The following is a 13938-nucleotide window of genomic DNA, read 5'->3' as shown; positions in this document are numbered from 1 at the left end:
AGGGCTGGGCGTGTGCATGCTTCAGGGCTACCTGCCGTTCTTGGGTTTCCGCAGGAAGGACGTAGAGGCTGAGGGCTAAAGGTACAGGCAGGTCAGTGACCCTCGAGTTGGAGAAATCGGTCATGACCCGGATCCGGCTCCAAAGTTCAACCCCGTTAACTTTCAACCTCCCAGGAGCCGCCCACGACACCTCTAGCAGGTGTTTGTATGGCGGGGGGCAGGGGGGGTGGCGGCTCTGGTTGCTAGGGGCTTTACAGAGAGGGGGGAAGAGGCGGCCGTGGTCCTGAGACCCTTGGGCAGCAGAGGGCCGTCTGGGGACTCCGACCCTTCCCCTAGCCCCCTCGGTGGTCGGAGGTCTTGTTCGCCCTCGGAACAGCCTCCTTCTGGAATTCCTAGCCAGGCCTGCCCACCCACAGAGTGGTGGGTGCGGGAAGGTGTGCAAGGCCCCCTTCCCGCGCCCCCTGGGCCTCTGGGGTGTTCCTCGGAGGGCCCGGCTGGCCGTGGCAGCAGCAGGCGGGGCGGGGGGCAGACCGCAGGTGGCACTGGCACAGGGGAGCGACAGCGGAAGAGGCTGTTTGCTCCCGTCTGCCGGGGTGGGGAAGCTGTTTTTCTGAACCCTCATCTGTTCTTACCGCTGCTGACGCCGCCACCGCCACGGATGGGGAGAGAGGGAGGGGGGGAGCCAGTGCCAAGTTGGCCCGCCCCTTCTGAACCTGGGCTTCTGCCACGCTCCCCCGCCCGCCCGCTCCCGCGAGCCTCGTCTGGAGGTCACATTCAGCCCTGACGACGCGTCTCGCTGGGTCAGGCAGCAGGGAGATTGAGCCCCAGCGCGCAGCGAGGCTGCTCAGGGAGCCGCTGCCCCATCCGCCTGGGCTCTGTGGACCCTGTCCAGCAGGGGCGTCCAGGGACGGGAGTGCGGGGGCGGGGCTGGCCAGCACCCCTGCTGCTGCATGTCCCTTCAGGGTGCACGTGTGCCTGGAGCCTCAGGCACCGTGTGCCCTGGTGACGCCTGGCACAGGGCGCGAGCACACAACTGACAACTTCCCACCACCCGCCCCCATCGGGAAGGGCATCTCGCACACCCTCAGCTGCAGGGGCGGGGCGGGGACGGTGTCAGGCCTGGCCGCAGAGCCCCGGAGCCGCTGGTGGGAGCCCCGGGCCACCGGGGGCGGGCGGTGTGGCGCAGCTCTCCCCGCCCTCCTCCCAGCCAGCCTCCGCCCGCCCTCCCTCCCCCTCCCGCCGCCGTTGGACAGAAGGATGTGAGGCAGAGCCGAGCGGAGCAGACGCCAGCCAGAGCCGCGCAGAGCCGGCACCGCGGCCGCCCAGCCTCCCGCCTCCCAGCTCCTCCCGGGAGCATCCTCCAAGCCGTATGTTTCCGGAAAACTTGGCCGAGGGGGAGACGCAGATGAGAGGATGTGAGTGAGGCCCCAGGAGGGGCTTGGGGGCTGCTGTGGGTACTGGTGACAGGGACTTGGCTGTGGCCGCTGGGCAGGGGCTCGGGAGTTTTGCACCCGTGAGACTCGGTCTCCACCCGTTCTCTGAGGGCCCCTTTGCCCGGCCTTTCTGGCTGTCAGGCCGTGGCGCTCGGGGAGGGAGGGCAGGACCCCGCTGCCGGGGGGCAGGCCCGGCAGGGGTTGGGGGGCGGTCTCGGTTAGCACATGCTCAGAGGCGCTGTCTCTGGTGGATGGGCGTCGTGGGGCTTTCAGCCCGGTCTGGCTAGGGGGTCTCTAAGGCACGGTGAGGTCGGAAGTGCTTGTTCCTGCGCCCGGCACCCTCCATCTGGGGAACAGGAGCCCAAAGGGGGCCCCCTGGCCAGCGATCCGAGGACACGCACCCCAGCCTCTCATGTAGCAGTTGGGAAACCCAGGTGCAGAGAACAGAGGGGGCGGCTCATACGGCCCAGCACTTTCGAGGCAGCACCGCATCCAGTGCTCCTTCCTGAGCCACCGCCAGCTTTCAGGGAGGGCTGGGTGACCCCGCTGCCCGCCTCAACCCTGGCTACTGCTGCCGCCGCTGGGGGAGCTCATTAGGACCCTCACCCCCCGCCAGCCCCCAGGCCGCCTTCTTACTTACGTTTCAGTTTGGGAATGTCGACCTCCCCAGGGTCCGGCTGCCCCCTGGGCCCTCACCGTAACCCGCCCCCCAGCAGTCCCAGATGGGAGACCCGCCCTCTCCCGCCCGGGGTTCCGGCCCGACGTGTTTGCCTGGGCTCTCTTGGCCCCGGCTGGGGAAATATAAATAAACCCGCGTCCCGTCGTCCTCCGCCAGGCCCTGTGGAAGTGGCAGCTGCAGCTGGTGCAGGGGCGGGAAAGGTCAGGGGGCGGGCTGCACTCCATCCCGTGCCCCAGCCCCCCCTCCGCGCCTGTCCTTGAGGAACCCCGAGGAGCCGCTGTGGGGCCACGTGGCCGTAGCCTCCGCCGTGGAGCAGGTGGCCTGTCGGTCGGGCACCGCCTCTGGCCTGCCAGGTCCCCACTCCCGCTCTGCCCCTTGGCGCGTGCCCAGAAGCTTGTGCGTGGCTGTGACCCCCCCCAGGCCCGTTTCCCGGGGACGGGAAAGCTGCCGTGGCCTCAGCACCAGGGCTGAGACGGAGCCGCGTCTTTAAAGGGCTTTGCAAACTCCGGGTCACCTGCCGTGTGACGCTGTGGTTTGTTGATGTGTTCCGTTGCAGTTTTGTTTTTGTTAGAGGCTTGTACGTAGCGAGCCGTTGGCACATGTCAGGGTGGATGGGGGGATGGATGGAGGGGTAGGTGGATGGATAGGTGAACAAATGGATGCCGGAAAATGCTGGCAGGCAGCCTGTTGGGCCCTCAGGCCCTTGCACCCCTGCAAAAATCGTCTTCGCTTCCCTGCTTGTAGCTGGATTTGTTCAGGGAAAATGGCCTCAAACTTCGTGATGGGAAATCTTTCGTTGGCCGTTAAGTCTAGCCCTGGGGCTCGGAGGCCGCTCTGCTGCAGCCGTGTGTGTCCGGCTCCGCGCCCGCCGCCCTCGGGGTCTGCGCCTGCCTCCTGCCCTCCCTGCCCAGGCTGCCCTGGCCGCACGGGGCCTGCTGCAGAGCACCGGCCCGGTGCGCCGGGAGTGCCGCGGGCAGGTGGACTGGGACGTGGGGCCAGGCCGCCCAGGTGCAGGGGGCTGGTTTCTGCTGTGTCTGGTGGCGGCTTTGAAACTGAAGGGGTGTGGAGTGGAGGGGGACGGGTACAGCTCTGGCCTGGGTTTGCAGGGCTGGAGAGGACTTTCTTGACCCAGGTGGCTTCGGGGTGGGGTCCGCCAGTTCCTGGGGGCTTCTCCCCGTCTCAGGAGCATCGGCAGCTGTGAGAAGCTCGTGGAGACGGGGGCCGGGTTTGGGGAGCAGGTCTGCTCCTGGCACCTGAACCAGCCCTGTGGGCCCCAGTTACCCTGGGTTAAGAGGCTCCCGGTGCCAGCTCACACCCACCCGGACCCCACTTCCCCCCTCCCCCCGCCCCCCTCTCCTGTGCTCCTTCGTCCTCCCCCGCCCTGACCCTGGCCCGGTGCAGCCGGAAAACAGCCCCGTCTCCCGAGGCCTGAGGACTGTCTGCAGCTGTGAGGGGGTGTCAGTGCTGGGTCACAACGGCCACGGGCCGCAGGAGAGGTGGGAGCCCGGGGGTGCCTGCGTCCCGGCCCTCCGTCCCACGGCTCCCAGAATCCTTGACGGGGGCCTTGGCATGGCTGCACCCAGGGTGAGCCCCTCCTGCCCCTCTGGTTCCTGGAGCCTGTGCCGCCTGCCCCCACCCCTGCCTCTCTGGCGCTCCCCACCCCCACTGTGCCCCCTTCTCGAGTCTCGGGCCCAAGCAGGGAGCCTCATGCCTGGCATCAGAGCACTCTGTGCCGCCCCTCACCCGCCACCCTGCCTCCACACAGGTCTTCTCGAACACGGCCGGAACTGGTCGGCCATCGCGCGGATGGTGGGCTCCAAGACCGTGTCTCAGTGTAAGAACTTCTACTTCAACTACAAGAAGAGGCAGAACCTGGATGAGATCCTGCAGCAGCACAAGCTGAAGATGGTGAGCGCCCCCCTCACCCCCCACACCCCCCACCTCCCAGGGTTGCCCTCCTGGGACCCCAGCTGGGATGGCTGCAGGGATGACCCATGCCAAAATCCCCATCTGGTCACTGGGATGGCCCCGTGGGCCGGGCCCGCCCTCGCGGTGCCCCACCTCCGGCTGCTCTCGCTCCCGGGCCCGGCGGCTCTGGGGGTGTGCGGGAAGGGGCACGGGGGTCCAGGCACTGACTCACCAGGGATCGCCGCTGTCAGCGCATCGGAATGAGGGCCCAGAGGCAGCTGGACCCCGAGCGAGCGGCTCCCCGACCCTGGTCGACCTCACTGTCTTCAGACTGCCCCGGGAGGGAAGGGGGGGCGGGGGCGGGGGCGGCAGGCCAGCCCTGCCCTCCTCCAGGCGTCCTGCTGCCCTCCTGCTGCCCTCGGGCCTCAAGGGGAGGCCAGGAGCACAGAAGGGGCGGGCTCGCCTCGCTGAGCGTGTAAATGGTCTCTACGGAGAGACAGGCTTCCGCCACAGCTGTTACTGTGAAGTGAGGGCCGTTTGGGGAAGGGCTCCTCCCTTACTGCTCTCTTCCTCTCTCTCTTCCTCTCTCTCCTTCTCTCTCTTCCTCTCTCTCCTTCTCTCTCTCTCTTCTCTCTCTCTCTTCTCTCTCTTCCTCTCTCTCTCCCTCTCTTTCCTTCTCTCTCTCTTCCTTCCTTCCTTCCTTGCTTCCTTCCTCCCTCCCTGCCTCCCAACTGTCTCATCTTTCCTTTCTTTTCCTTCCTTTCCCTGACATGCCATGCACCATCACCATCTCAGATTTGGGGAGACTGAGGCTCAACTGACTTGGGGTGTGACCCCACAAGTGTATGACCTGGGGACTCATGATCACCAGGCTGCGTGTTTCCTTGTAGAGGTGAAGGTGTAAGATGGGGGCATGCAGCCGTTCCCCCCGGGACGCCCTCGCCTGCCGCCCACCCCTGCTCAGGCACCTGTTGCGGGGCATAAAGTGGGGCGGCCTGTCCTGGGGGGCAGCGCGGAGTCGCTCCCCCATGCAGCCCACTGGGGTGCAGAAGGTGAACAGACTTGAGACCGCAGAGCCTGCCGGGCAGGTCGGGGCCAGAGACTCTGTTCGTCCCCCGAGGGCAGGGCCCTCGTCCGTCCCCGCTCCCAGTCACCTCTGGTGAGGCCAGACCCCGTCACCTTCCCCACCTCCGGTTCAGGTGTCCCCTATGTGTCCTCGTGCCTCCGGGCCTCCGCCTTCCTCAGACTTTGCAGGACTCCAGGTGCCATGGGGCGGGGACCCCGGGGGCGCTGAAGCCATCGAGACCTGTCTTTAACAGAGCTGGAGAGCGGCTGAGCCAGAGCAGCGAGGGGCCGGTGCTGGGGGTCGGGCAGCCCCTTGTACACCGGCTGGGGAGGGGGTGTGTGTGGGGGGGGTCAGGCAGGCACCTTCCAAGCACAGAAAGACGTCCTCCTGCTCCCTCCCCTCCCCCACCTGCCCTTCCCCCACTCCTCCCAGCCAGCACAGACACAGAACCAGCCATGGGTTACAGCCCCCCCCAGATACCCTCTGTTCATGGTCCCCACGCTCCCCAAGGGACCTCAGGACTTGAGAGCAAGGTGGACGGTGCCACATGGGGTCAAGTCCCAGCTTGATGACTTGGCACCTGGTGGCACCTTCATCCCACTGAACCTCCATTTCCTCATCTGTGAGGTGGGGGGACAATGGCCCTTCCCCGTAGAGCTCGAGGACTGAACAGGTTGGCTCCCGCGTGGAGCTGAGTGCCCGCGGCGGGGAGCGCGTGAGGTGACCCGGCCGCTCCACTAGCGGCAGCGGCAGCTGTGCTTGATTTTTAAAGTCACAGACCCCCTTTCCTTCGCGGGGGTGTTTGGGGTCCTCTCCCAAACAGCGTGTGCAACAACAGCCGTTGTAGGGACTCTGGCCCAGGAGACCTGGGTCCTAATCCACATCTTGCCGCTTAGTAGCTGTGTGACCTCGGCCAAGCAGCTGGTCCTCTCTGTGCTCAGTTTTCCCAGCTCTGCAATGGGGATGATACAGTGCCCGCCCCAAAGGGCTGTTGTGGCATTCATCTGTGCGAACGGACGCAAGGGCTCAGCACGGGGCCTGGCACGTGGCGAGTGCCCGCAGGTGGGAGTGTCGGCCGTGGGGGCGCTCGTGGCCACCAGATGCCCGGTGCCTGGGCTCTCGCGTCTCCCTGGGCGGCAGCTGGATGGGGAGCACGGGCGCCCTCGGCTGGTTGTCGGGTGGATCCGGTCGGTCAGAGTCTTCCGCCTGAGAAGGCCGCCTGGCAGGACAGTGAGCGCAGGGCTGTGGGTGGGGGGGCAGCCGGGCGCAGCCCGCGGGCACGTGCCTCAGCACTCGGTGCCCCGGCTCCTCTGCAAAGCGGAGGTGAGACCAGGCCGCACGCCCGGGGCTGCCATGAGGAGCCCGAATTCCCTGTAAAGGGCGCCTCGCCCTCCCCCAGTGCACTGGGCGAGCCTCCCTGGAGCGCCCGCCGTGTGCCAGGGAAGCCGCACTCCCGGGCGCTTCCAGCCGGGCCGAGGCGCCAGGAGGTTCTGCGGTGGGTTGGGCTGGACGGGGTGAGGTGTGGCTGCAGAGGATGGAGGGGGCCGCCCCGCTGGTCGCTGGGCTCTGCGCCCGGTGGGTAGGCCACACCAGGGACCCGAGGCCAGCAGGCCACAGTGGGGGTTTGAACCCAGGCCTGTAAGAACTTCCCTTCGTGGACCTGTCCATGAGACGTAGCTCACGCAGGACTCCGCAGAGGGCGGTCGTGCTGGGTGCGCGGTAGACCGAGTACATTGGACCAGAAGACGGGGGTCAGCAGGCCATGCTCTGAGGCCGGCAGGTGGGGCACCTTGCCGCCCACTTACCGGCGAGGAAGGGCAGTTCAGGAGTGTGGGGCTGGCTCGTTCCCAGCTGACCTTGAAGGAGCGGTGGGGGAAGCGCAGTGAGCAGATGCAGGGCCCCGTCATGGGCGGTTGGGCTCAGCCTGGGTCCGTCCATCCTGATGGGGCCACCCATGGTGCAGGGGTGAGTCCCTTGTCACTGTGGTATGCAAGCAGGCCTCACAAGATGCTGCTGAACTCTGTGACCTCCGCCTCCCGCCCCTTCCCGGCACTCTGCAGGCCCCAGGGGGAAGATGGGTCCTTCTGAGTCCCACAGCCACCTCTGGTCACCGGCCAGGCCCCGCCCAGAGCTCGGGAAGACGTGTCACCCTCGGCCAGTGCAGGAAGGAGCAGGGGAAGCAGGGGCTCGGTGGGTGTCCCCTCCCGCTTTACACGCCAGGCTTGGCCAGAGCATGGCCGCGGGGCGACGTCAGCAGGAAGCACGATGGGGCGGACAGGCGGAGCGCGTCCCGGTGTTATGTAACGTTTGGCATCGGTGACTTCTCCGAGGTTTTCCCTCCCCTCCTCCTGGCCGAAGGTTACCCTTTTCTCCCATCTGTGAATCCAGGCCCTGGGGCTCAGCTTCTGTGTTTCTGTCTGTCTGTCTGTCTGTCTCAGCCCAGGCCCCGCCTTGCCTTGTTTTCCTCTGTTGGCTGCTCTGTCCGAGGCTGCACAGGCCTGTGGGGCGAGATAGTCCAGGCCACCAGGTGCTTCAGCCTGACCTGCATTTAAATCTGTGCCACTCAACCCATGAGCTGTGTGAGCTTGGGAAAACGTCTCTGCCGCTCTGAGTCGTGTCTTCGTCCATCAGGTTCATCCATCAGACAGAGAGGCTGGCTCTTAAAGAACAAATTCTAGTTTGCAACACAAATTAACATACAAATTATTTCTGATTGTGGTCTGAGTGCTAACATGAAGTATATAGTAGAGAGAGAGTGATGGGGAGCAAGGATTAGCTGATTTTGACAGGTAGCAGGGAAGGTCTCTCTGAGGAGGTGAGGTCTGAGTGAAGGCATGATTTAAGGTGAGGAAGTGAGTCATGCCAGTATCTGGATGTCCAGATCAAGGAACGACCAGTGCAAAGGTCCTGTGGCTGGGGCACTCGAAGTATGTTTGGATAAGGAGGCTAGTGTGTTTGTTTCAGGGGGACTGCTGAGGGCAGGGGTGGATGAGGGGATTCCAGATCTAGATCACGCAGGGCTGTATGGAGAGAGGAGGACTTGGGGTTTTCTATCAAGGGTTTTGGGGTCCCCTGTACAGCAGACTCTGGCTTGCAGAGCCGCTGTACAGATCCTGTGACTCAATGCGTGGAAAACACTTGGCACATAGTAGGTGCTTAATGAACAGCAGCTGTAATTACTAATGTGGGTTCGCCAGCATCTCCTGTCGCACACCCACACCTCCTGCTTCTGCGGTGCGGGGTCACGTGTGGTGGATTCCTCACTCGGTGAGTCCCAGCCTCTCAGACCCCGTGTTGGGGTTTGAGTGTTGATGTCATATGTGCCCTGCTTGGCCTGATGCGTCCTGCCTGGGCTGCTGGGTCCAGCGAACCCTCCCGGAGAGGCCTCGGGTCCCCAGGAGGACGTGCTTCCTGGCGGGACCCCCAGGGGCCCCTGTTCCCTGCCAGGCTCCGAGGGTTTCCGAGCCCGCCCCGTCCCCCGGTTGCCTGCCGCTCGCAGGCACATGAGTGAGTCCCTGTCTGCTAAAAATAGATTGGGGAAGAAGGGGGAACCCTCAGCCGCACCCACAGAACCCGCACGCCACACAACTTTCCCGGGCCTCCGCGAGAAGCTTGGGGTGTGGGACCGGGCCGGGCCAGCCCCTGGGGACGGTGGATGGTGGAGCTGGGCGTTCCCCCAGTGGACAGAGGACCCCAACTTGCTCAGGAAGAAGGCAGGACAGGAAGTGAGCCCCCTTCCAGGTGGGCTGGGATTCAGGCCCTCCCCTCACCCCCGGGGCCTGTGCCCAGGCAGACCCTGCTGGCACCTGCGGGTGACAGGTTTGCCCCGAAGGTGGGCTGCCCGTTCTCGCTTCGGGTGGCGTGGCTTTCTCCTGAGCTCCGGGGGTCGGTGGGGGGGAGCCACGTTAGTTTCCCGTTTCCTTCCACAAAGCGCCATGAACTAGGTGACTCGAAGCAATAGAAATCTGTTCTGTCCCAGTCCTGGAGGCAAGAATCCGAAAGCAAGGTGTCTGTGGGGCTGTGCTCCCTCTGGAGGCCCCAGGGAGAAGCCTGCCTTGCCCTCCGGCCTCTGGGAGGGGGGCTGGGTGGCAGAGCAGACATTCTGCGGCTCATACGCACATCCCTCCCCTTGTGCGTCCGTGTCCAGATTCCCCTCTTACACGGACACCGGTCAGGCCACACGCCGGCCCTCCCTAAGCCGGTATGACCGCATCTTAACTCACTACATGTGCGAAGAGCTCATTTCTAAATAAGGTCGTCTTCTGAGGTTCGGGGGGACGTGGATTCTGGGGCTCAGCCCAGTGCGGGGGGCTTCCCCGAGAGCTGGGGGCACGTCCGGGACTGTTGGGGGTTCTCCTCCCTTCCTTGGGCCCCCGCAGGGCTCAGGCTGGGGCCCTTCTGTTGCACCAGCTGTATGGGGCAGCCGGCTCCTCTTAGGACCCAGTCCACCCCCTCCGGGGCTCCCTGGTCACCCTGAGACCCCAGCACGCGCTGCCGCCACACGTACCCCAACTCTGCCAGCTGTGTGTTTAAGCCCCAGACGCTGCCGGGTCAGTCACTCTGCAAGTCGGCCAGCAGACGTGCTCTGGGTCTCTGCCGGGCGCAGCACGGGAGGTAAAGGGACGGCCTCGCGGGGGCGCCAGCGAGGAGGGGTCTGCGCCCAGCTGCGGGATGGACACCTGGCTCCGTGAGCAAAGGGACCGGGGCGCCCAGTGGAGGCATGGGAAAGGCTTTGCCGTGACGGCCTTCTTGCTGGTCTCGAACGCTCGGCTGGGCCCCTGTCCTCGTGGACGCCCCCCAGGGCCTTGCCTGGTCCGCTCCCACTCAGTGCTCCTCCCGGCGCGTCACCTCCTCCGGAGACCCTTCCCGTCCCTGAGCCCCCACCCCATCCGAGAGTCCCTTCCCCACGTCCCGCCTCTGAGTCTCTTCTGGAGCGCCGTGCTCCTCGCCGCCTCCCTGACCGGAAGGTCGCGGGCAGGGGCCCCGTCTGCCTCGTCCACCGAGGGTCCACAGCCTCGGGCCCGGCGCGGGAGGCAGGCCCGCAGAGACGCTGGCCCGTGGGGCGCTGATGGGCTCCCGGGCCAGCGCTGCCCCCTGGGGCTTGGTGAGGGCGGACGCAGCGTGCAGGCAAAGGGTTCGCGCGCTCGTTCGTGCCACACTGTGCCTGGCAGGTGCCCTCCGGGGTACACGGGCACTCTTGGCTGGGGTAGTCCGAGGGGCCGGAGAATCACGGGGGGTTTCAGGCAGAGACAGGCCTTCCTCGCCTCTTCTAGAAGGATGTCAGGGCGGTGAGTGGGGCAGGCCTGGCCCCGGCAGCGGGCCGTGCGGGGGAGGGTCGCGTCGTGGCCACGCGGCCAGAGTGGCTGTCCCTCGCACCTGTGGCAAGGCCTCAGGCGCAGGGCGTCCCCGAGCTGACAGCCGCGGCCCAGGCTCTGACCGCCACTGTCCCTGTGCCCCAGGAGAAGGAGAGGAATGCACGGAGGAAGAAGAAGAAAGCCCCGGCTGCCGCCAGCGAGGAGGCCGCCTTCCCGCCCGCGGTGGAGGACGAGGAGATGGAGGCTTCGGGCGCGAGCGGGAACGAGGAGGAGATGGCAGAGGAGGCGGAAGGTGAGGGGCAGGGACAGAGCCATCCTAGACGTGCCCGGGCTCTTCTGAGAGGGGGCTTGGACAGCCTCGAAGGGGGAGCATGGTGACGGTGGCGATGACGGTGGTGACAATGACAATAGTGGTGACACTGATAGTGACGCTGATGGTGATGTTGACAGTGACGGTGCTGATGGCAATATGGTCGTGATGGTGGTGGTGATGGTGATGCTGCTGCTGGTGGTGGTGTTACTTCCAAGTACCCCGTTTTGGATGATAAATTTCCTGCCCCCTTGGCTGTGTCTGAAGACCCCATCCCCTGCTTAGCTGAATGTCTCTGCCTCCCCTGCCATCTTCCTGCTCAGAGCTGACCCCGTGGGGCCCTCGTGATCCTGGTGACCGGAACTTTTTTCCTCCTGCCCGGCCTCGGGTGCCTTCCCGTCCCTCCTGTCTGCCTCCCTCTGCGTTCCAGCTCCCAGGTTTCTGCCGACACGGCCAGGGAAGGAGCGAGTCACCTCCTGCCCCTCCGGCCAGGCCCGCAGGCCATTCCGGCTCCGCCAGCCCCCTGTGCTTCCGGCAGCCTGGCCCCCCTCCTCCCTGGTTGAGAACTGAGAGCTGCACTCTGTGGTTCCTGGTGTGTCGAGTTGGGAATGAGTCTGGGGACCGGGTCTGGCCCCCTTGCTAGTAGCTCTGGGCCTCTCTAGCCCATGTTGGTGAGAGGCCTGGCCAGTGTGCGATGGAGGACTGCGGGTCCCTCTGGGCCTTGTGCTGTGGGTCCTGGGTTTACAGCCAGACAGGGAGAAGGAAGCAGAAACCCAATCCCCTCTTTAAACATCCTGCCAGCTAGCTGTCTGTGTGGACAGGAGGCAGCCTTGGTGGGAGAGTGAAAGGAAGCCAGACTTCGGCTCAGCATTAGCACCAGAACAGACCGTGCCCCGTGAGAGAGCTGCGTGGTAGTGAGCTCCCCGTCACTTGTAGGGTTCACATACCACATCAGGGGGGTGGGGAGTGGGGAGGGCTGGTCTGGCAGAGCTGAGGCCCTGGCCACCTGATAGCTCTGAGCAGATCACGTGCAGCAGGGCCGGATGCCCCGCATAGAGATGCAGGCTGACCCTCCCGTCTCAGGATGTGCTTTGGGACCGAGGCCCAGGGAGAGGAGAACGGCTCTCACGGGGTGTCATGTACCTGGGAGACTCGAGATCTGCCGGCCCAGCCAGCACGTTCTGTGTGACCCTGTTCCTTGTGACCAGGATGGGGGAGGTCATGGGTTCTGGGTCAGGGTCTGAGGTTGCCCCAGTGGAACCTTCTAGAAAGACCAGCCAGCCATCCAGGCAGAGATGAGCCGTCCAGGGAGGGAGGAGACCCCTTGTTCCGGGTCTCTGTAGCGATCACGATGTCACGGTCGTGATCGGAGCAGCAGCCTTGAGTTAATCCCTTGAACTATCACAGCGACCCAGTGGGGTGGGTGCTCCTGTCACCCTGTTTACAGATGAGGAAACCGAGGCGTGGTGCGGGTCCCCAGGCCTCTCCTAGACCTGCTGGCCAGGCGGCACTTCGGGGGTGGGCCCCACCACCTGAGTGCCCGCGGCCCGGCCCTGAACTCCTCACGGGGGAGCCTCTCGATGAGGCCGTGGGCCTGGCTGTAGCTGCCGGTTCTGTGGATGAGCAGACTGGTGCTGCGGGAGCTCAGGGGTCCAGACCCCTGAGGGGACAGGAGTGACAGGTGTTAGCAGGCAGGGAGGGGAACCCGGTGCCTAGGGACCCCGGACGCTGGAGCCAGCGCTCTCCGGCCCCCGTGCAGTGGGGCGCAGGCGCACTGTGCCTCAGCGTCCCCATCTGCAAACGAGAGGACGCCTGTCCTGGTGCTGGCGCCTGCGGAGGACCCGAGAGATGAGCGGGGCGGGCCGGAGCGCAGTGCCAGAGGCCCCGTGTTGCTCTTGTGTCAGACACGACTTCTGGAAGCGGTGGCCTCGGAGGGGGGGTCGGAAACAGGAGAGGCCGGGGGCAGTGGGGGTCACGAAGGCTGAAAGCCTTTGTCCAGGGCCACGGCAGCCCCTGCCGGCCTGGCTCTGCGGCCGAGCGGTGGGACGGGGGCCACCCGCCTGCCTCTGAGGCCAGCACCCCCGCCCCCGGGGTCCTGGGGACACAGACCCAGACCAGGCCAGTGACTTGTCCAGAAATACTCAGGAGGGGGCAGGACTGGCGGGACCCCGTTATTGGCCGGGGCCACTGTAGGTCACCCGCAGGTCCTCCCTGCTGCCCGCCTGGCCCCGGGCCCTCCGCCACCCCCTGGCCACCTCCTCTCTGCCGCCTGCAGCTCCTGCCGCCTTGCCTCTAACCCGTCTCTCCCTTCCTTCCAGCCTTACACGCCTCTGGGAACGAGGTGCCCAGAGGGGAATGCAGTGGCCCAGGTACGAACGTGGCCATCTGGCCTGGGGGTGGGATAGGGTTAGGGCTGCCCTGGGGTACAGGGCATCCTGAGGCCACTGTCCTCAGCCAGGGGCCCCACTTCTGTGAGCATGCATCTGTGAGTGCCATTTGTGCTGTTGCTGCCTCTGTCCGCCCCCCCAGCTCAGTGTCTGTTCCCCATGCTGTTCCCTGACACACTCTTGCACATCTGTACACTCAGCTCCATCATTTTGTTGATTTTCACTAGTGTTTTCATTCTTGACTTTGACGTTTCAGTCCCCAATAGCAAGTGCGAGGGTTCTCAGGTGTCCCCCTTTTACACGAAGGAGGGGGAAATTGAGACCCTAAGTGAAAGGAGTGGTTTTTTTAAGGCTACAGAGCCCGGCTAGGGCCTGGCTGCCTTCGCCTTTCATCTGTACACATGTCCAGTCCCTCCACGGGCACTTGCTGTGTGCCAGGGCCTGTGGGCTGCCCTTTCCCCTCGGGCTCACAGTTCACTGGCCCATCTCATGTTGTCATGATGTAACAGCAGAGAGTCACCCAGTGTCACCCGGTGCTGCCACACCTCCTGGCTCGCTCTCCCCGTGAGCTGGGACCTGCTCTCCCCACTCTACAGATGGGGAAGGCAAGGCCCAGGGGTAACGTGCGTTACCACGGCCGGGCTTCCCGCAGGCACACAGCTGGGGACACAGCGCAGATGAGCGCCAAGGGCCGCAGCCCTGGCCGCACGGGGGCGCTGGCGACCCCGGGGGCTGGGCTCTGGGGCCGGCTGGGCGGGGCCGGCTGCCCGGGTGTGCAGGAGCGTCAGGGCTGTTGCGGTGGTGAGTGGTGGGGTGGCTGCGTCCGGAGCTCGTGGATGG

The 13938-nt window shown here is 65.4% G+C and overlaps 1 protein-coding gene across 1 annotated transcript in view; it reads left to right on the top strand.

Annotated features, from left to right (window-relative positions):
* NCOR2 (nuclear receptor corepressor 2) overlaps positions 1 to 13938 on the top strand; it is a 174502-nt gene that overhangs the window by 120469 nt on the left and 40095 nt on the right. Inside the window, 4 exon segments of the mRNA XM_029921630.1 lie at positions 3878 to 4020; positions 10546 to 10693; positions 13030 to 13267; positions 13751 to 13899. Coding sequence (XP_029777490.1) covers positions 3878 to 4020; positions 10546 to 10693; positions 13030 to 13267; positions 13751 to 13899 — 678 coding nt within the window.

This window comes from Suricata suricatta, chromosome 14 (assembly GCF_006229205.1).
Source record: "Suricata suricatta isolate VVHF042 chromosome 14, meerkat_22Aug2017_6uvM2_HiC, whole genome shotgun sequence".
Lineage (NCBI taxonomy): Eukaryota > Metazoa > Chordata > Mammalia > Carnivora > Herpestidae > Suricata > Suricata suricatta.
Note: the sequence above shows the minus strand (reverse complement) of the source record. Positions and strands in the feature narration are given on the sequence as shown.